The sequence below is a fragment of the Larus michahellis genome, chromosome 4, assembly GCF_964199755.1.
Source record: "Larus michahellis chromosome 4, bLarMic1.1, whole genome shotgun sequence".
NCBI lineage: Eukaryota > Metazoa > Chordata > Aves > Charadriiformes > Laridae > Larus > Larus michahellis.
In genome coordinates, this window is record NC_133899.1 from 4,757,925 (window position 1) to 4,780,317 (window position 22,393).

Below are 22,393 nucleotides of genomic sequence, written 5' to 3' on the forward strand. Positions count from 1 at the left end.
CTCTGGTGCATATACATAGGATTAACGAGAAATAGTTTTCTCCCTTTTCTCCAAGTCCATCCTAGAAAAATTTTTACTTCAATTCAGCTTCTTAATTGGTGTCCAGGGCTAATACAGTTTTAAACAGTACATCTACAAGGACCAACTAAGAATAATCCACTTTTGACTGGTACTCACTTTTAAGATTCAAATAGAAAATAAATAGAGCTAGCAAAAGACAGAAAAGTCACGGGCAAATGACCCAATTTAAAGTTTAAGGAAAATCCTAAGAGAAGCTGCTAATTTGAATTGGCAGTCACGAATAATCAGATTTACCAGGACCAATTTTTGCAGTTTCTGGAGCTGTGGAACTTCCCAGCAGAAATGCACCTTCCCCCACCCCATATAAATACCACCTGTACCTTCATGAGCTACAGCCAGTTACCTGCAAATACTGCTGACTCAAATCCCAGTCATCAAAAAGGATCAGCTGAGTTGTTCCACATCCATTTTCCAAGTAATGGAAAACATTAACAAAAAAGCTTGCTATTCCCTATGCATGTCTACTATAATATATTCTCCACTGAGATGCCAGCAAAAGAAGGCTAAGAGAACTGAGGAGGTAAAAGCATTCCTCTCTCCTGTTCACAAATGGTGCTTCATGTGGTCTTCGTCCAACTGTCGATTGCGACAGTTGATCTACATTTTTTTGTCCTCTGATGTTACACGCCTACTAGCTAGCAAGGCTTTCAGGGGAAAGACTGTTTCTTTGTCCCATGTTTCTACAACACACTTTCATAGATGATTGTGATAAACAGCCAAAACATTTAAAATCTACAAAGGCTCATGAGAGAAAATATAATAACAATAAGGGACTAATATCAGCTGCCATCCTACAGAGGACTGCCATATAGCACTCCCTCCTGCCCACCAACTTTCTAGCATCCTGAAAGCCACTTCTCCAAGCCTGGGAATGCACAGATACCTTATTCCCTAAGCAGTAGCTAGACAGACATTTCCTCCTCCGTACGTTACTCCTGTCTCTCTCCACCTGAGGCAGACAATTCTTTTACAATAATTCAATTTCATGAGCTACATAGAAATACGTAAGAGTTATTAGTATCAAGATTATGTTGGTACCTAGAATTGTTCCAAATAGGATCATTATGCCGCTTGTCCCTAAAAGCTGCTATTACGGTTAAAAATAGAAGTTGATACATCTTTGACCATGAATGGCTAACTCCACCGATTAAAAAGGGAAGCATAACTACCAGTTTCTACACAAGACATACATAAAGAGGAAGGGGGAGAAGAGGCTGAACCCACAAAGATGACAGAGAGCACAACACAGGGCATCATGTGAGGAAATGGAAAACACTACTTCTTCCCAAGCCTTTCACCTGACAAGACATTATTAGACTAGACTTCAACTGCAGATAATGCTTGTTTTTAGTGTTAAATTTTTACACAGCCCTACATTTTGGCTCATAACAAACATAAAACATTTGCAGCAACAACAAAAATTACTTTGCAGTTTCAACAAGACTGCAGCTAGCCATGTCACCTTCAAAGGAAAGGTATTGAATCGATTATTATTAAAAATCATGAGGATTTCACATCTTGATTTCAGTATATGCTACCCAGCCGTAATACCCGTTCGATTGAGGCCAGACTTCTTGTATGGAGACAGCATCATTATTTCATGAATCACCAGTGACCTTTGGAAGATACTAGGAAAAGCAAGCATGTTCATTCCCTTCCATTGATTTTCTAATTTCAAGTAAATTGGTTTAATCTGGGGAATGGTTATCTATTAGGAATAAAAATACCTAAACTGACTTTAGAAAACAGTACAAAGCTTTTGAACTGAAACTACGAATTTAGAAGGGAAACGAGGCAAAAAGGTAGTGATTATATAAAACTTAACTTGGGCGTGATTCTTTGGCCAGCCATACAACTGTGAAAGAACTGGAATCTCTCTAAACTTAAAAGACAGATCTATAGGCCCAGACCTTAGTTTTACTGCACTGTGTGTCTGGAACATGCCTCTGTTTTACCCATTAAATATTCGCTGTTGGAAAAGCCTGCAGGAAAACTACTCACCTAAAATGGGAAGTAGAGCAGGCATCATTTTCATCAGGTTAAAATGAGAAATAACATGCTGAATATTGAGAACATTGGACGGTCCTGAATCTAACCAACTTAGAAGACAAGTTCAGTAAATCACCATGTATCTGAAACAGCCTGCAAGAAAAGAACTTGGTCGTCTCCAGGAACCTAGATGCACACAGGGCTTCGTAATCAAAGGATTTATAGCGTAAATGTTTAGGTCATCATTGTACTGATGCCCAGATCTCAATATATTCTGATAACTAAACCTTTGGCTTAACATATTGTCTCTACTTTATTATCTTCTGAACGTGAAATGATCATACCTAAGCTTTTTTTGCTATCAATTTATGTTCTCATAATGTTAATGATCTATAATAAACATAGATTTTGGCACTACGGTAATTCACCTTAAAACCACACGCAGACTACTGTTCCTTTACTATTCCTTTTTTGTATTTTCATTTTTTGCCTATGGAATACCAAGTTAATCAGTCCATTAAGTCCACTCAATAAAAAGAAAATGCTAGAAAAGGATTTAAAGCACCAAACTGTAACAATCTCATAGCAAACTATATACACAATTAGGTTTGGGGTTTTTTTCGACTTTTGGTAACTCTAAGTTGAATTCTACTTATTCCTGAGACCTTTGCTCTCATCATCCAACACTAGATGTCTTGCCCAGAAATTATGAACTACTAGATTTATAAATATTGATCAGAGTATATAACTTCTTAAATCCAAATAAGAAATAAACAAAACTCTTAAAAGACTCCTCACAGTTGAACTTCTGAATCCCCATCGCTGGAGTACTCTGAACCTCTTTTCACATCACAGAACAAGATTATAGGCACAGGCACAAACATTAAAATGTCAGACTGGCAACAGCAAAACGTTCACTTACCTCACGATCCAACAGTACAGGTGACACGACTGTAACAATATCTCCCTTTTCTGGGTCAATATAGAACATATTTGGAGATGGTTTGGTAGGTGTCTGTTTGAGGATGTTATACCGCAGAAGAGCATTGTCTGTGCTGGAGTCATCAGCATCAAATGCTGTCATACGCATCACCGTCGTTCCTAAGGGAAAGGTGGACAGACAACAGAATGCAGTTACCAACAACAGGTGAAATTATGCTGCCTGCACATATAAGAACCAGGTGGGTACAATACATAATTATCTCATCAAGACCACTGAGTAGTTTCACCTGATGTTTAGTCTGTACTCGCATTTGTATTATTTTAACTTGCTACTGAGACAACACCAAACGACTAGTGTTTCTGGTTTGCAGCAGACATAGGACTCTAATATAAGTTCCCCATATTTGAGTGCTTTGTTGCCACTCATATTAACTGCATTTCACTAAATGAACTACAGATGTATCTTTTTCACTTTAAATTCTAGAAAGTCTACAGGATATTTATAATGAGGATGACAATGCTGAAATAAGATAAAGATCTCTATTTTCACTTTAAAGTCTTGCACAATTTCAGAATTAGCTGGACATTATAATTTCTGTCAAAAAGAAATTTTGTAGTGATTAAAGCCTACATTATTCTAATTTCAATTTGTACAGATTTATGGGCTTGCTGTATCAGCCTCAATAAAAGAAACCAAACGCAAAACCCCAAAACCCACCACACCTCTATTGCCAGGCTATCCTTCAAGTGATGAAGGTTTTTTTAACATGAAAACCTACAGCCTGCAGTCCTGCTACAGAGTGAAATACGGCAAATGTCCTTGACTGCACGGATTCCTAAATGATGTACAGAGGAGAAACCTCACTCTTCCACGTCACAGTTAATACAGGAGAACCTGGATGCTGCCAATTCTCTACTTAGCTAGTGGAACACATAGTCCTGCATCACAGGTTCAAGTCTTTTTCTTTCCCTTAGACAGGAACACCAGAGGCTGCCACAGCCTACAAAATTCTCTCATAGCATTCTTTTATTTGCTTCGTACAGTACATTGAGAACCAAAGAAAGGAAGCAATTAGTCACTTGGGCTGAACGGTGAGATATTCACCCTTAGACCATTACAATTTCTTAATCGGTTCATTTATAGGTATGAATGTAAGCATCATTTTTAAAAAAATCTAACTAAAAGTAACACATCGTTACATCAAAACTCAAGTATTTCTGGTAGTATTAACCTGAAGAAAGAATAAAATCCTACCGAATAACAAAAAAGTCATGATCAAATCAACAAACTAGTTTCAATGGTGGATCAAAGTTAAGTAAAAAATTGATGCAAAAGGTATTAGCAAACTTCAAACAAATAAGAAATCTAGGAAGCTGTCCATTCTTTTGCCTAAAAATTCCAACTAAATCAATTTATCAAATTCCATCAACTATATGATTTACATTTAAGTAACTTAGCACTGAAACACTATTATCTAATGTGTGAATCACAATGTTGAACTTAGTTACAATTCCGTTTAGAGATTAATTCTGATGTGGTGGCTAACCCTTTCTCTTCCCCCACAGACTTCCAGTAGGCAAGCAATATGATGAGGAAAAACATTTCAAATACAACATTTTCATTTCTTTACAGGTTCGTAAGACTATATGATTTGTTCTCAGTATCCATGTAGCCTTTTGTGGCAAAATAACCCCAAGTGATTAAAAACCCTGGTACAAACAAGGCCTAAGACATTACATTGGAAGTGCCTGCAGAACAGAAATACGTATCATTCATGTACAACGATAAACAGTGAGTTTATATTCTCTGTGAAGGTCTTGAAGCACAGATCACTTAAAACTCAAATAGAAATGAAAGATTGTGGTAAAAGTACAAACAAACCCAGCTTCACTTATAGCCTGACATAGCAACTGCCTGGTTCACTGTTAAGCAAACACAACTGGCTTGTTTAGATATGTTTCTTCTTTTTTCCTTTTGCTGTACTTCCCGGAGTACAAAGTATTGACTCTTGATGTAGTGACCTTGAATATAAGCTCTCAAAGGTTTTGCTTCATTGCTACTTCAGGCAGAGTTACCCTCTGGAGAAAAATAACAGAGATCTGACAGCGTGTTGGTTTTATTCACCAGTGATTAAAGGTCAGACAGCTCAAAAAGAAGCTTACCAATAGATACCATGCCATGTTTTCCCATATTACAAGATGATCCTAGCCCTGATATTTTCACCTACTTTGTTTGAGACTTTTTCAGAAGAAAAAAGAGCAGGTTTCTGTTTTGAAGAATGAAGATTCACCCTCTTTTCACAAGTACAACACGCTGCGCTATTTTTTTTTTAGAGATTTATCATATTTCGAGAAGATTATTTATATTCATATTAGATAATGTGTTTCATGAAGATCTAAGTCACAAGAGTTCAGTGAAATAAATAAAAATTAAGGCAAATATTCAAGGGATCTTAAAGAGCGCCCAAGTACAAGTGAAATTCAATGAGTTTTGGTACGCAACTCTTTCCTGAAAAATGCAATTTAATAAGATGCTCTACTCAAGTACATTAGACTCTACTTAAATGAATATACAGTTGCTACCCTTAGTAATCTATTAGAGCAGCTGATGCTCAGCAGTGATTTAGAAACTGATTAAAATATATACTCAGGTAGAAATCCTATTAAAAGAGTTGTCCTAGACTGTTCTACTGAAATATTTCTGATTATATGAATGGGGAAGGCACTGTAGATTTTAAGATCTGATGGAAATCCCCAAATCTCTAGTTACTCTGGCATAAAACCAGCTTAAGACAATGGCTGAATCTGATTCTGATTTGCCAGCTGCAGTTCTTTAACCTTTCAACTCAGGGGACATGATCTGGTTCTATGCAATCATTCCTCTGGTGCATACAGATAAGAAATTCCAGCAACTCAGAAGAGCAGAATTTTACATTCATTTTGCATAGAAATTCTAGCTCCAGAAGGAAAGCTGTAGAGAATTAGATCCATTTGTTTCTGTGTTGCTTCTGTCAAAAGCTTTGAGATATTGGTTTCTAGCTACCATCAAAGTGGCATTTACATTTAAGTAAAAGTTATCCTATTCTCACAAGTTCATGTACAGATACAAAAATGCGTATTAAATTTGGGGTTGTCTTTAGATGTTGTTATGCATTAGTACAGTCTATATAAGGTTGTACCTGTTTTCTGTTCAGGAACATCAATACAGAAAACTACACCTCTTTAAACATCACCTGTAATGCTTACATCGCTGCAACAACAGAGGAGCTGCTGAATACTGCGGCTGGAAACAAAAAATAAGCCCTTGTACTGAGCTGAGAGCTGGTGCCAGGCTTCTGCAGCCATGCTGACAATGGCTTGTCCTCAGAAACATATCCTTTGCGCGCTTGTGCTCACAAGCAGGTTTGCAAACTAGCTGGAGTTCAATGCTGTCCATTCATTTCAAAGCACAGTGGTACCTCCTCTATATTCTATTCCATCAAAACAAAATAAATGGAAACCCCCACATATACAAAAACCTAGAATGGGCTAGTATTTGTGGTTGATGCCTCAAAAATCTCAACAGCTGTAAACCAGCAGCTAAAATATATTCCAGGGACCTTTTGGAGAAGTCTGACAGCTACATTTCCAGGGAAGAACTTTCCTATCCCAGTTGAGGTGTTCACACAGAGAACACACATAACCACACATTTGGGATTGAGACGATGTTTATAGAAATCTCTTTCCTAAAAACAGAGACACAAATTTTTATTTCAAAATGCTCTACAGCATACATTCGGTCCAAAAGAGTTTAATTCAAGATACACACTTCCTCAGTATTACTCCTTCATCATAAAGTTTTATTCTTCATAAAAGATTCATTTCCCCAGACCCATAAACTGACTACTTCTAATTCAGTGTCATTTTATAAATACTTCCATTCCTGGCATCAATCAAATGCAGCTGGCTTTCAAACCACAAAACAACAGCTTGCTACATTATCATGTTAAACAATATATATTAACTTATCAAGCTGAGAAAGAAACGTCTGCAAAATCAGCAACTTTATAGTTCTGCCAATGATGTGCAGATCCTCGTTGAGGCAGTCCCTCTCAGTAAAGGTACAGTTACGCCTTGGTATATTTCAATATTCATGGTTTATTTGTCACACCTTCTGGGCAGTTTCACTATTACCATAATCACTCAAAACCTCGACTTGCACCTCCCAGAGTTCCTCATTGATCAGACATATATCCCACTAGCCAAGTCATTGCTCCAGAGGCTGCAGCTATCAATCTGTTGATTGCTCATTTGGCCTGTAACTTGGCTTGGAAATATTGGCAAAAAACTCCCCTCAGGCATTAAGAAGTAAAACACAATGCTTGCACAATTTTGTGGTGATTGGAGCAGATGGTTCTTGGGAAAAGCTCCTTGGCATTTCTTTCTCTTATTTACCTCTTAATAACCTTTCTATTCTTTCTTTCTTATTTTTTTTTTTTTGTTGGTGCCTTTTTTTCTGTCAAGATGCCAAGAGAACATCAGCAACAGTTCAGCTGATGGATGAGATTACTGCTACTTCCCTATGCCTTTTATTTATTTATTTATTACATTCAGCTGCCGGGTTTACAAAAAGGACTAGAACGTAGTGGAAGTGAGGCCTATTTCTGGCTTGATTAAATACGAACAAGAGTCTCAAGCCTACAGCCTTAAAAAGACGACTCTAAATTTGAATACTAACATTAAAATAATATGCAGTGTAAGGACTCAACTGTTTATAAGTTTGAGAGCTACAGTGCTAAAAAACTTCCCACTGGCGTGTTCTCGTGTTATTTTCACTCTTTTTGTGTGTCTCTGCTGTATTGTGAGTCTTTCTGTGAGTCTCTCTCTCTCAGGTCATTAAAAGTCTTCTACGTGTGCTATAGAAAGTGAAAGGTTTACTTTCCTAATTAACGTGACTGGATTGCTGAGATTTATTTCCACCTTCTTCACAAGTTCAGATGTACCTCTGAACACTGATCATAATCAGCTGTACAATGGCATACTTTCAAAAAGTAAAGCTATTTTAATCGGAGAAGGAGAACAAAGAATGAAAAATGGGATGAAAAAGGAAGAAATCAAGAGGGTTACTTATATCTCTAGAGCACATTACATTTATTGTGACAGAAAAAAAAAGACATCAACTATCAGAAAATGGAGCAAAAGAGGGTATCATTCTGACTACTATACTCATCATAACTAATTACATGTTTCATGTCATTTTGTACTTTAAAGACAACAAGCCCCAGGGAAGCAAAACAAATACAAGAAGAAAGGTCTATTATGGCTCCAATCAAGTGCATTTGAATTACAACTACAGTTATTAACTTATGCGGGTTATTAAAAACTTGAAGGCCTTGCTCAATAGAGAAGACATTTAGTAAGAATTAATGAGTTCAGTCTTTTAGCATATCTTGTATTTACGTAGGGCAATAATTTTCAACCCTGCAGGACTTTTTCACATTGTCAATTTAGATGTCTGGCAAATTCCGGGTATGTGTATACTTTTTAAACTAGAGTTTAGAGGTCATCACTGATCAATACGCTGGGCATGCCAACGTACTGCAGTCAGCAGGAGTAGAGAGGTGCACTGGTGAACTGTCACTTGTGGAATGAATAATAAACTTGACGTCACATGACGGAAAATGATGTTAAGAGCTTTCAGGTATCTGCTGCTCCAGGGAAGACATTGATATATGAAACGTCAGTAAACGAATTTGCATTAGTTGAAGTTATATGACATGGATGCCACTTTGGTACATTGTGCTTTGTCTCTAGTGCTAGGAATGTTTGTTTCTTTAGGGTAAAATTGTTGGGTGAAAACACTAAAAACTGTTAGCCCCACCAAAGATTCCCAAATCATGCATGTATTATCAGTACATACTAGATTATGAGATGTTTGTCGTAGCAAAAGTACACTGAAAATTAAACTCTACGGTGTGCAGATAGGAGAAATTATGAAGCAAGTAAAAAGAGTGTTATTCTTTCATAATAATACTAAGATCCGCATCACAGATCTTGTGTTGTACAAAATATGAAACTTGTGGTCCCCAACTGGCATAACATTTTACACACTGTTCAGTCTCCCCTCACAAAAAAAAAATATTGCATGTAGTGTTATAAACTATGGATAGCACGAAATAGATTACAGATAGCATGAAATAGACAGTTCCATGAGGAGTAAAATCAATGAAGTTCTATTTCCTATCTGGTATTGTCCAAAGGCTCATCTCCTGGACGAATAAGATGACGTCTTACAGTAGCTAAAGTCAGTCATTCCTAGCAAGACCATTAATAGGATCTTTTTATCTTTTATTTTCATGAGACTTACATGAATTTAAGGTATTCCTTCAGACAACTTTATCCCTATGAGAAAATTAGTAGAAATTGAGGGATGAATTCAAAAGTTTTGAGGGACGGACTGCCAGACAGATGGATAGAAATACATGCTAAAATTTAACTTATTCTGATGGCTTCTTATTTTTATGCGCTAGATTGTTTTCATCGCGTATCTGTGTTCAAACTCAAAAATAAAAACTATTCCCAAGCAGTCAGTCCATCAAGGGAAAGCAAGAGGCTGGTTTTTCTCTATGCCAAGTGTACTACTTATTAAGCTTCCCCCTCATCTGAACACATACAGGTAGAGAAGTAACAACAGAGACCTTGACATGTGGTGACATAGCTATTAATGGCTTTTATGTAAGAGGAACGGGGCTGGTTGATGGAAACGTTCTCTATTTCAGAGTACACGTCAAACTCCTCAACTTTAAAAAAAAAACCTAACTTTTCAAATTGAAAAAATAAAAGGGTTGTGGTTTTTTTGTTTGTTTGTTTTTTACACACCAGGTTTTAACACACCGGGTTCCTGAGAAAGGAAAGTGCTGTGATGTGTTCCAGAAGCAAGTTTATCCTTTCTTAAACGTGAATCTAAATCTCCAAATAACAGGAACAAGGGAATTCGGAGAGGAATAGTGACTGCTCTGCTGCTGTAAGAAGCTCCTCACCAAATTATACCTACTGTAACTCCATCTTCTCCTAAACAGTTCTACTTGACATCATTGTTACCCCTTCAGGAAACAAGCCACCTTTGCTCAGGCATGGGGAAGTCTTCACACTTGTTCACCTACAGCCTTCTTCAGATGGACTGGAAATCACAAATTTAGTGAAACAGAACTTAAAAAACAGAGCTGTAGATGAAAAAAAAATAATGTTCTTCCTCCAGATATGAACAGGCTACAGATTTAAGCAAATAACCCAAGATTTTTTTCTTAACTAGGATTCTGCCTTGGTTCTGGATCAGTAGTAAAAGCGTCGCACTCTCATGTCTGCTTCCCTTTTGAACAGTGAAGTCTATTAAGAAAAGGCACGAATTACTTCTTGGATCATGACCATAAGCTATAAAAAGTCCCACTGTTCTAATATTCTAACTGACAATTCATAACATAATCTTATATGTCAGATAACATAATTCATAAAGCAATATAACACATTCTCTTGAAGTAAATGGTTTAATGTAAATGATGATATGCACTGAACATCTCACAGCAGGCAACTACGCCAGAACAGTGATTTATGTGTGAAAAAATAGCTATTCAACACACAGAGAGTAAGATTCAGCCCTAGGCACACTCAGAAAACACAGAGGACCCACATTCCCTCTGGAGTTTGGCTAGCACTAAAAGTCAATCATAAAAAGCACAGGAAATAAAGACCGGATGAGACATTAAAACTTCATTAAATTCACCCCCCTAAAAACAATCCAGGACCATTATTGAAAAGATACAGAATTCTGTTCTGAAAGCCTCAAACAGAGAAATTTCCACAATACCCATGTAACTTACCACCGTGACAAATACAAATGGCAAACGCGTGCCAGAAAGCTAGCTCAAATCCTAAGAGGAGATAGGTCAGTGCCTAAAATAGCTAGCTAACCGCTAGACCACCACTGCACCAGAGACGGACGATGCTGCCAAGCTCTTTCCTCATCTTTTATAGAAAACTACCAGAGGTAAGAAGTCTGAGACTCGGCACCTCTTGCCTAGAGTGACTTGCTCATTCACTCAGCCCTTTGATCTGAACTGTTTGACAGCTGAAACATTTTGTCAGAGATGCTTACAGCTCACATGATTCACCATGCTGTTTTCCCAGTTCCCATGTAAAATTGGAATTGCCTGCAATCATTCAAATTTGATTTCAGACGTATACAAGCTGTTTAAATGCAGATGTAAACTTTATAGTCAAGAACAGCTAAGCAGAGAGCTTACTAAAAATATATATTCAGCACTTATCTCTGTTTTATAATCCAAATGTTTTCTTTTAGCTTTTCTCTACCTTTTCTTTAATAGTTTCCCATTCTTCTACTCTTCCTTGTTTATCTAGGTGGTATACTTCTGGCCAGAGCAATGCAAATTGCTAATAGACAGCAATTTTAAGAGTAATACAAATATATAAAGCCTGACCTAAATTTCATATCCAGAAATACTCACGAGAAATTACCTTTTGAATGTAGTAGAAAGCTTCCCCTAAACCTCAAGACAGAAAATAAACCACACAAAATTAGATTAATCATTTAACTTCCTTCCAAAAAAAGAAGTTAACATCCAGTTTCTTCTAGCCTCTAAGCAGCGAGGCATTCTTAATCAAGATAAATGAAGAAAAGAAAATAGATGTTTCGGTGACTTAATTTAGATTAGTGAAAAAGGATTGTTAATTATTTGCATTCTGAACTTCTGGGAGAGAACTGCCCATCTTTCACTTCAAAGCCACTTTCACCTTGTCTCCCTCCAGCCCTGCCAAGAAGAGTTAGTATTCTGAATATTTACAGAAACGGCAACAAGAACAAGTATATTCTCTTCTCTTAGCCCTTATTAAATAAAAAATAGGTAATCCCTAGGAAACCTAGTTCACATTCAGCCATGAAACCCTCTGAATTGGGAGACCTAGCAGCACTTACCAGCTCTCCAAGCCAACTGAATATCCAAGCCCACAACCCTTTCACAGCACCAGTGTCCTTCGGAGAGAAAACTTGGATGCACTGGTAGAGAGGAAGCACCAGTGTATTTTAATAGGTCCACCTCTATGGACTACTGGAGACCTTGGGCTGTGAGGGCACGCCTTAGGCTGAGAAAGAATCACAGTAACACTTTGGACTGCCTTCTTTTTTATTTTTTTTTTTTTTAAATAGAGAAATCCTACGTTAACAATGGTTCCAACATAGAGATGTTTGTCAGTCATATATTCTTTTTAAGCTAGGACCGTCTGTAAGGCCAGAGTGAAACTAATTAAATAAAATTAAAAGATAAAATAAAAATAAAATTAAAGAGATCAGTGACAAATGTAGATTTTAGAACAGTAGCATATTAAAATCTAATAACATTTTGTAAGTGAAAAGGAAATTAGAAGAATATTTTTCCTTTCATTCGAACAACAAATCATTTCAAAATGAAAAAAAAGCAATGTAATGTATTGACAGTAAGTGTCTATTTTTTTAAAACATCATAAAAATACAGTCGGTGCGAAACGGGTAATAAGAAACCCAAGCTATATATTCTGTGTGCGTACTCTGCATTAGGAATTGTTCAAGAACAACAACAAAATGGATATATTTTTCTAAGAAAGTAATATTTTCTCAGATTTCAATAGTCTTTTGATCAGGGCCATGCTTCATAGATGGAAGATCTCATTCTTTAAATTACCTACTTTTGTAAAGAAATTGACTGGCTTCTTAAAAAATATCTTATAAGAAAGGCATCAATTATGCTCCCCTGTCTCAGTGGGCTTTAATCAAAACCATGACATTACTTTACAGAAACCACTTTAGATTATTCTTCTAAGTCCAAATAAGGTACACTGGCATTCCTCCTGATTAAAAGGTAATAATATTACATTTTAATAAGTTCTCTTAGTGCAAGGTCAATCTTCCCTGACTGGAAATGGTTTTTGACACAGTGGGCCAGAATTTCTGTTGATCTAAATCAGCCCAGCACTACTAAAGCAAAGATTTATATTAGGTGAGGCTATGGAATACAAGGAATGACCTTGAAGTTCTATATTAGGTATATACAGCATTACATTGCTTTATTTCCTTTTTACCTTCCTTATTTCTCACATCGGTATAGGTGAAATGGAAGAGAAAAGCAAAAGGACGATCTGTGCCCTTTTTGTGCTTCTTCTATATTAGACGCTTTTCCTTCTTGCTACCAGCAACTTCCACCGGTATCAATTTTTTCACGTGGATATAGGATAATGACAATACACCAATATACACTTCATCAGTAACTTTAGAAGTCCTCATCTTTATTCTTTGCCTCTTTAGCTAATATGAACTGGTTGTGCATTAATCTCATGTTAAAAAGGAAGGATATAATTGAAACACCCATCCTTGTTATCCATGATTCTGTTGCTGTGATTCTCATCATCTACATCAATCCAAAATTAATCCATATAAGCCAAGGGTGATTCAATATTATAAAAGTAGTGCGAAGGAAAGAAGACTCAGACCTCATAATGAGGAGGTAAATCTTCTTACACAGTTTCTAGCTTCATCTGTAGGAACCAGAGCACACGCTTATTGTAATGTATCATTTCATCTTTGTATTGATTTCATAGCCAAGTCCTAGTCATTTCATCTATTAAACATCTAAAAGTTTTTATCTGAGGGATAAGTGTTTCCGCCTTAATATAGGGTCTTTTTAGGTGAGTTTTTGTTTTCTTTCCCCCTTCCCACAGATGAGCTACTGGATAAATTATCTCCCAGTGTCTGCTCTGTTGAAGTTATTAAAATTCATCCTGCCCAACCAATATTTCATAATGGACTTCTTCACTGCTCGACCTGATAAATGAATCAGGCAACTACTCCCTGTTCTTCATCCAGAGAATTGCATTAAGTCCATCGCCGTTTTCTAGATAAATCATATCAAAGATGCAGTAATTCCTCTTCAAACTACAAATGGAAGTAGAATATTTGATTGTAAGGTCTCAAAGTTAGCATTGAACAAGTCCTTACAGAGGATCATAAAGCATGTCTTGGAAAGATACCCTTTCCCTTAAAAAGGATTCATTCTTCCCCCACACATTCTTCTGAACCCAGTTCAATAGTTTCCCACAGTAAAGGAGTCCACAATGAGAAAGGATAAACACCATCAGTTACTCTGGAAATCTACAGTTTGTATTGGTCGGCCTTTAAACCAAGTCCATAACAACAACTCTTTCCCTAACAGCATTCTAGAATAATAGAAGATAGAACGTTTTTCAGCCATTTCCCCATCTTGAGACTGAAATATCTGCATATAGAAATCTTTGCAGCCCTACACAAAATCCTGTTTTTTGGTTAAATTAAATTTTAAAGCCACTGATAGCTGAAATTAATAAATGATTCAGGTGCTGAAAGACTATGCTCTATGATTTTAAAGGAGGTCTTTAACTATTTTATAAATCACAGGTTTCAAAACCTCTATCCATATATGTAACAAGAATATACTTTGGGCTGTGTGGTGTATGTTTTCAGTAGGGGATTGATATTCTTTCCTGAATGACGTCATTAATTAAGCCACTAAGTTGAGCAAGTTTGGGGTTAGACAGTGTGATATAATTTCACTCAGTTACAAGCATTTCAGACTCAGCTATCTAGTCTTTTAAGTTTCTTAATAGTCACTGGAAAGGAACTGGCAATTTTGGATGCAGTTCATCCCATTCAAAGCTAAATATTGAAGAAAGGTGCGATGGAGCATCTTTAGAAGTGATTAATTCTGGAGGAAATTTAAGTCAGAAAATATATCAAACTCTTAGGTGCTTAAAATAGGTGATATCACTCCTATTAATTCTGTCCATCACAGAAAACAGAGAAACAGTGAAAAGCAGGGTTAGAATAAAATAATTCTCCTGTGCTTTTGTTCTAATATCACATGCTCCAAAAGACTTTCTCTTTCCGACTTCATGACTACTTACAGCTGAAGGGAAAATATGCCTGCAGGAGGTGCATTAGAGGCCTGCCCCAGCTCTGCGCTGGACAGCATTACAGTCCACATGGACACTTGACCCTTGAAAAGTGGAGGTCTGCAAGAATTAACAGCAGGCCATGATACCACTGTTCTTACTCCCCGAGTTCCTCATGTTAGGAAAGGACCTTAAGCAACAAATCAAGTTATTTTAACTTTGTGTGTAATTGATTTAGTATTGAAAGGGCTACGTTATGTCCCTGCAGAGAAAATACGGGTATGGAAAAGGCTCTGTATGTCATAAAACATCTAAATATTGACTGTGGAACTCCTTAATGTAAAATTAATAATTAAGCACAGAACAGCTCATGATATATCACTGTCAGCAATTGGATACTTAGAGAACATAAAAGATTTGCGGAGCTGTGTGCAAATATAGTACCATTAAGTCACAGGCTTGTTCAAGTGTATTTATACATACGCACATATTCTTTCTTAGGCCCAAAGGAAACAAGGATCAGGCAGTGCTACACTGCGTCAAGAAGGAAGACCCAGAAACAGATTTTAAATGGCAACACGCTTCTAACTTTCCACCAAGTACACAGCCCCCAGCTTGAACACACTTAAAGTTCAAGTGGTTTGCATGGCTTGCACATGGCTTCAACTACTAAAATCTCCTAATTCACTGAGCCCTTTTTTCTTAATCTTAATGTCTCTCCATCATGCCTTGGCTTGCTGAGGACAAAAGTGGGTTTGTTCCTCCACTCTTCAAGCTGGCTGGCAGAGATCTAAATAAAGTGCAGAAGCTATAAACCGTATCTGAAGAGCACTGATAAGCCCTCCTGTCATGACAGCAGAGCTCTCTCCTGGGGAAAAGGTAGGTCTGGCCTGTATAAAGGATGCACTGACTGGAGCCATATCAGGTCCATTCCACCCATCTTCTTTCTCTATTAGAAGTAAATGGGAAAGCAAATGGACCTTGGGAGAGACACAAGTGGTCCTGTCTTGGATTCCCTGCTGACTTTTGCCCTTGCAATTCCCAGTGTTGAAAATGTCAATAGTAACATACCACCAAGTTTAAAGGCAGTTTGTAAACATAATTTGTCAAATACATGCATAAAGCTTCCCCCCGACCCCAGCTCTTTTATAATTTTCAGTGGAGTCCTGGTGCAAGGTGTATGAAAGAACGACTATTTCAAAAGATATCAACCTTCATGATACAATCTCTAAGAGTTTGCGTGGATTTGTTCCATGTAAACTTCAATTAGAAAAAATCAAGTAAGAAATATTTTACTTTATACCCCTTGTGCTTCTGTGATTTATTCATTTGTTTTTCCACTAACTTATATGAAATCCTACTTTCTACGGATGTGAGCTGTAAATCTCCCTGCCAGTCAACGAAGTCAAGGTCAGTACTGAGTCATAGTTTTTGTCTCTGAGATGTCTGCTAATATCTTTCCATGACACTACCATACACTTCAACACTTGCATGAGATCATCAGTATATTATTACACATGATATTTATTTAAATTCAAGGGAAGGACCACAGAATCCCTACCACAGCTATACTGTAAATTCCTTCCTTTTGACAGGACCAGTAACCCCCAACCTTAACACCTGCTAAAGAAAAAAATAAATAAACAAAAACAACACCCCCCCCAAAAACCCCCACCTTAGCTACTTTGATATCTTTAAATTATAATTATTTTATGTCTGTTTACTTACAGCAAAATACCTATGACAGTTTTAAGTGAGCCACAATGATTTGCATCTATGGATTACGTGTCAAATCGGAAAAATTGGAGCTTAAATCACACATTCCTGACAGATCTTGAAAGTCTACGAGGAGACAGGTATTCCAATGTAATGTACCAATGTCAAATAAAGTTATTCTGTTATTACATTACCAGAAACATGCATTAAATAGCTGCAAACTCTTTTGTTTGGGGGATTCCCTTAGCTTTTTATTCAAATGTACCACTTTAAAAAGAGAACAGTTTGTAATTTCATTCCCTTGCATGCCACTTATGAAATAACCCATTGATACTAATCCCAGCAGCATTCTGTTAAGCATATTGTACTTTCTATGCCTGTAACAACCAGATCTGATAATGACCTTCTTTGCACTGAATATCTGTTGACATAGTGCACCTAAGAATTAAAACAAATGGATAATTTGCTAAAGCAAATAAAAGGCAGCATATTTTACAAGTTTCCCAGCTACACTGTAATAACACAGAATCCCAATAAAGTTTAAAAAATAAAGAAAACAGTCATGTATACTTATGCAAGCATTGACTTTTAAAACTACACAACCGGTGACAATATGGTTATGTTGTCAAAAGCACAGAAATGCAGGTGCTAATACACCAGGTTTTTGCACGGTGCTAAGAGTGTAACGTTCTCGAAGAAATTAAGCTCTAAAGAAATCAGGCATGTGGTTTCTTATGTATATATTTTTCTGAATTCTTCAGACTTTCCCTATACATAAATGCTTACCCCAAATAGAATACATTTAATAATACATATTAAAACTTTTGTAGAGAAACGCTTATTTCTCTATATTGAACACCTTGTTTTCAAGGTGTTTTCCTTGAAGTGATCATTGTTTGACACTAAGTTTCACTCGAAACTTCTAGATGCATTCAGATCTCTTTTTAAAAAATCCCAGAAGGAAAAATCTCCTCTAATGTTCCATCCAGTTTTTGCATTTAACAACTAAACAACTTGTGCATTACATTACTGCCTTCATATCGTGTCATTTTCTCAGTTTCATGTACCATGAAATATTGTAGTCTACTAACCAGTATTTTATCTCCTGGAATCAAACACAACAGCTAACATTAAAATGGGAGTTTATAAACCTCCTTCAGTGAAAGTGTAGGCTCCTAGAAACAGTTCCTATGCAAAGTGCACTGTAGGCTGATTTCCTTCCACTTAGTTCCAGGTTTCTCATGAATTGGTAAGTGTCCTTCAGACTTTCATTTCAGGAAGAAAGTTGCTTTTGTTCATGAAAAATGACAATTACAAAATGGTTATTTTGATGTCAAGCGATAATGCTAGCGCATTTCTGTCATGTACACTGACATTTTGCATACTAAGATAACATAAAGCAGTTGTTAGCTGAATAACTAAGCTGCTTATATCTGACTGGAACAGGTTCACCCTGGTGTCTGAAAACACAGTCCGAGCCACAATTCTCTTCCCCCCCACCAATGGGAACCTGCTGGTGGTGCTGAGGCAGAAAATAAGACAGTTTTGCTAGAAGCAACATCCCCACCTGGGTTCTGTACTAAATAAAGTGAAAAGTGCTGCCATTCTCTGCTTAGACTTTGTCCATAAATCAGATCTTTCTTTTGCAAAATTAGCTGGAAGTAGCAGATGCAGAAAAGCACCATTCAACCATTGAAGTTTTTATTCCAATTTAGCACTCCTAGCAGCAGTTCATAATATCATTCAGCTGCACTGCACTTGCAAAATGACTTTGCTACACTAATTTCAGAGGGATTTTATCACATTTACACGTAGAAAATAAATTGATAAATGTTTGTTTGCATATTAGTTATGGAATCTACTGTGTACACTACTTGAGCTCCACATACAGACACTTCCTGCTGCTTCAGAACAACGACATTCCTGTGTACAGTTATACACAGTTATATCAGGAATAGTTCAATGTAATTGAATGTACTCTTACAGTTAGTTTCAAAAAATTTTCTTTTTAAACTAATGGTTTGTTCACCAATATGCCAAGGTCTGGGCACTGGATAAAAATGCCTCTGAACTGTTCCATGTAGGACATTGTGAAGGCACCGCTTCATCAGGATTGGAATGGAAATGCTACAAAGCAACACCCGTGTACAGTAGTTAGACAGCAATTAGCAAAAAGTAGTTACGAAAGTTTTTCATTCTCTAGTTGTGTGCGTGTTTCTAAAGCAGTGAGATCTATGTACATATCCACAAATTAGATTATAAATTAAGCATGCTACGGATGTTTATAAAAGATAATTAAAATCAACCCAGTGACCCTCAATTGTGAAAGATTTATTCAAAACTGGTTAACCATTTATAAGGCATTTACATAGAAACAGAGTTTAAATGATGACTTTCAATTTTCCAGGCAAGCTTTATAAAGTGCTTTCATTTTATCTTCTGTCCTAGTTACTGCATGTGGAGACACTGCGATACTGAATATGTGGTAATTTCTTGCAAGTTTTTTGACTTCTCGATATTGGAACGACACCATGAATAATAGTACAGGAGCATTACAGGCTCATAAAAGCAAATGAATGCTTTAAGAACTGACAGTACATACATTCTTAAAACCAGAATCTATTTAGATGTACTGCTCTGAAGTAAAGAGATATATTTTAATAAATGTACAATTATAACTGCCTGTGTGTTTTTCTTTGGCACGATTTCATTTTGACTAGTACTATTCAAATACGTAATGTAGCTAATTTTATATATTTTATACACAAACACATACACTTGGTATAGATATAGTAGATATGGGGAAAAGTAATAAATAAATAGATTTTAGTGAACTTACTTTTAGTTTATATCGTGCAAATGAGTTGCAAACTTGGGTTCTTTTCATTGACACTTTCATCTGCTGAATTATCCACATTGATTTGCCTTGATTCAAATAATACTGAAAGAACCCCTCATGAGATAAGAAGCTTAGCATCATCTCTTAGCTGCTGTAACCAATGTCGTTCCCACATGCCCTGCTTCCTCTGCATCTCTAAGATGCTCAACGGCTAATTGATCGCGTAAACTACAGTCCTACAGAAGAATGTACCTGTCCCAGTGCTCATTCTTCCTACAAAGTGCAATATGCTTCCTTTTCTGTTTTTCGTATTTCAGGCACTCATTTATTTAGTACTCTGTCATCAATAACAGAAAATATAACTGTCCAGTGATGGAAAAAGCAGTTACAGAATTTGAAGGTAACAGTGCAAGCTCTTCTTTCATGTTCTTTTGATGCACACCAATAGTGCTCAGGACAGGTCGGAGTAACGATATCACCTGTGGCATAAACAATCCTCAACTACACTGCTGACTAATTCCAAATTACTATTTTTTTCAATTCGTTCCAATGCGGGCTTACATGTGCTTTTTGAAAGTAATGTGGAGATACAAGCATTCATATTGTTTGTATTTTTTTTCTGCATCCATCAAAAGCAATTAGAATTAATGAAAAATGCTATATGTTGAGAAACACGCCACAATTATTACACGGGAGGAACAAAACATCATTTCCGCTCCTGCTCTGAAAATACTTTCATTAAAATTTCTGGAAATGGAAATATGATATTGCAATAAATATATCTCTTACTCAAAAAGCCTATATTTTTTCAACTCTACTGTACAAAACTGGTTATATTGATTCTTTACAGGGTTTATGCAATTAGAATGTTTGAAAAGTATACAAATGTGTAAGGCAAACAGCCATAAATAACTACAAAATGTGAGATACTGACTTTTATGTTCAGAGACACCTTAGAAAGTATAAGTCAAATTTCCATTTAATGTTTCAATTCCTAAACGTAGTAACAGAGAAGTAATTACAGAATACTAACCAGCACTAGAATTTAAAGAGACAAAAACTCTGATTTCCACACTTTGTTTCATGTAGGCAAACATACAAAGCCTAAACAAAAGAAGATTTAAAGATCCCTCTCCCTCTTTAAGAAAACAGCTTCATTTGCATAATCTCCTACAAGTCTAATTTCCCTTTATGATATTTTGGAATGTTTTCCTGATCAGTGAATTCCCTACAGCAATATAAAAAGTTCTACGCTCAGTAATGAAACATTTTTTTAAATCACAAAATGAGGACTTGCAGTACAAATATCCCTGGCATCCTGCCGTAAGATGAAACTATTTAATTCCTTCCCTTAAACAGAATCCATATAATCAGTAATAGATTTATGCTTTTGTAATAGAGCAAGTGAGAGTTTTCATGAGAGGGGGATACTTGTGCTTACGACTAACCACCTTAAAATGTTGTTTAGGCTGGCTGCAAAACTGTGAAAGTGGCTCGTTTGCAATCTCTGTGCTTCCTGTCTTTAATGGAGCAGACAAAAGGACTTTGAACAGAAATGAAAGAAAAGTCGAAGGCAGCCAATTAGTTTCATCCTGAGCAGCAGTGTATGTGAAACACGACCCCAGCAACTACTTCACTAACTTGTGCTGCTAACAAAAACTACTACCCGTCTGGCTTTAGTGGCAGTGTGATGTTCAGGCTTGGGCGATTCACAAGGGGGCACGACATCACATCTGCTGCTAGAAGGCAATTTAAGATTTGCCCATTATTCTTCCTTCATCCATATCACATATTATTTACCCACTGACAACGGAGGGAATAATGCAGAAAAGGGCTATTTGAAGGGCCCTAGAGTTATGGTAGAAGTGAGTGCCCTCTGAGTCCATCAAGAATCCTTGTGATGGCAGTATCACAGGAAAAGATGCTGACACAGAGGTGTCATTCAGATTCAGTACTCTAACAGCTTAAAACATTGCCCTTAAAGAAAGACTGAGGGTAAAGCATGTACAGTTAGTGCTACGCTAGCAGCACGAAAAGCTCTCAATACTTATGGCCAAGCTCTCCTCTGTTAGAGTCAGAGCGTACTACAGAAATATGCTCAAGACAGATGAAACTAAACGGAAATGTGAGCAGGGAAACTTCAAAAGACAATCTAGGAAATCTATTACTGTTGATTCTAAAAGCCAAAATTATTTATCCTTGCATAATTTTCAGAGGCTGTTTCATCACATAGAAAAGGAGTGAATGAAAAGCTGTTGATGGTGATCAATTCAAGGGGCGTGCAGAGTTGTACTGCTTTATGAATCACTGTGATTTAACGTACCGCACAGCTGGTTAGTGGTCTCTTATTGTACTGCTGGAGAGTTACATAAAATCAAAAAATGTTTATTTTGTTATGTACAACCTATGCAGAGAGGGCAGGCCAGAAGTTTTAGACGGAAATACAGACATCTTGAAATATATCTGCACAAGACTGATAAAACTGTCATCATCTTTCCTGCCCTTAGATATACTGAAGGGGTATTGCTTGGGCAGGTTTCAACCTTCTTCGAATATTAAGTAACCACAGAATTTTAAGGTCCTAAATTTAAATACACGTTACCAAGGAAGCTGGTTCCGAAGTACCATCCACATAAATATTTCCAGGATAGTGACACTTCTCCTGCTCCATGTAAGTCTTTCTCTGAATGGAGGATGACTTAGGACAGGTGCTGACATAGGATCAAGTTCTTTGAAAGATGGACTATATTTTATTATACATACATTCATATTAATGCAGAAGAATTGTTAAATAAATGTTATTACTGCATGCAGCAGTAATATTATCATGATGAGCAGATCATTATTTATTTAGTTTCCATAATTCCAATTTGTTCT

At 36.7% G+C, this 22,393-nt stretch overlaps 1 protein-coding gene across 5 annotated transcripts in view; it reads right to left on the reverse strand.

Annotated features, from left to right (window-relative positions):
- The window catches only part of CDH13 (cadherin 13), a 508,761-nt gene that overhangs the window by 151,274 nt on the left and 335,094 nt on the right, over positions 1 to 22,393 (reverse strand). For all 5 annotated transcript variants that reach the window (XM_074582826.1, XM_074582825.1, XM_074582824.1 and 2 more), the window contains one exon: positions 2,993 to 3,171. In XM_074582826.1, the coding sequence (XP_074438927.1) occupies positions 2,993 to 3,171 (179 nt within the window). The remainder of the gene's footprint in view (positions 1 to 2,992; positions 3,172 to 22,393) is intronic.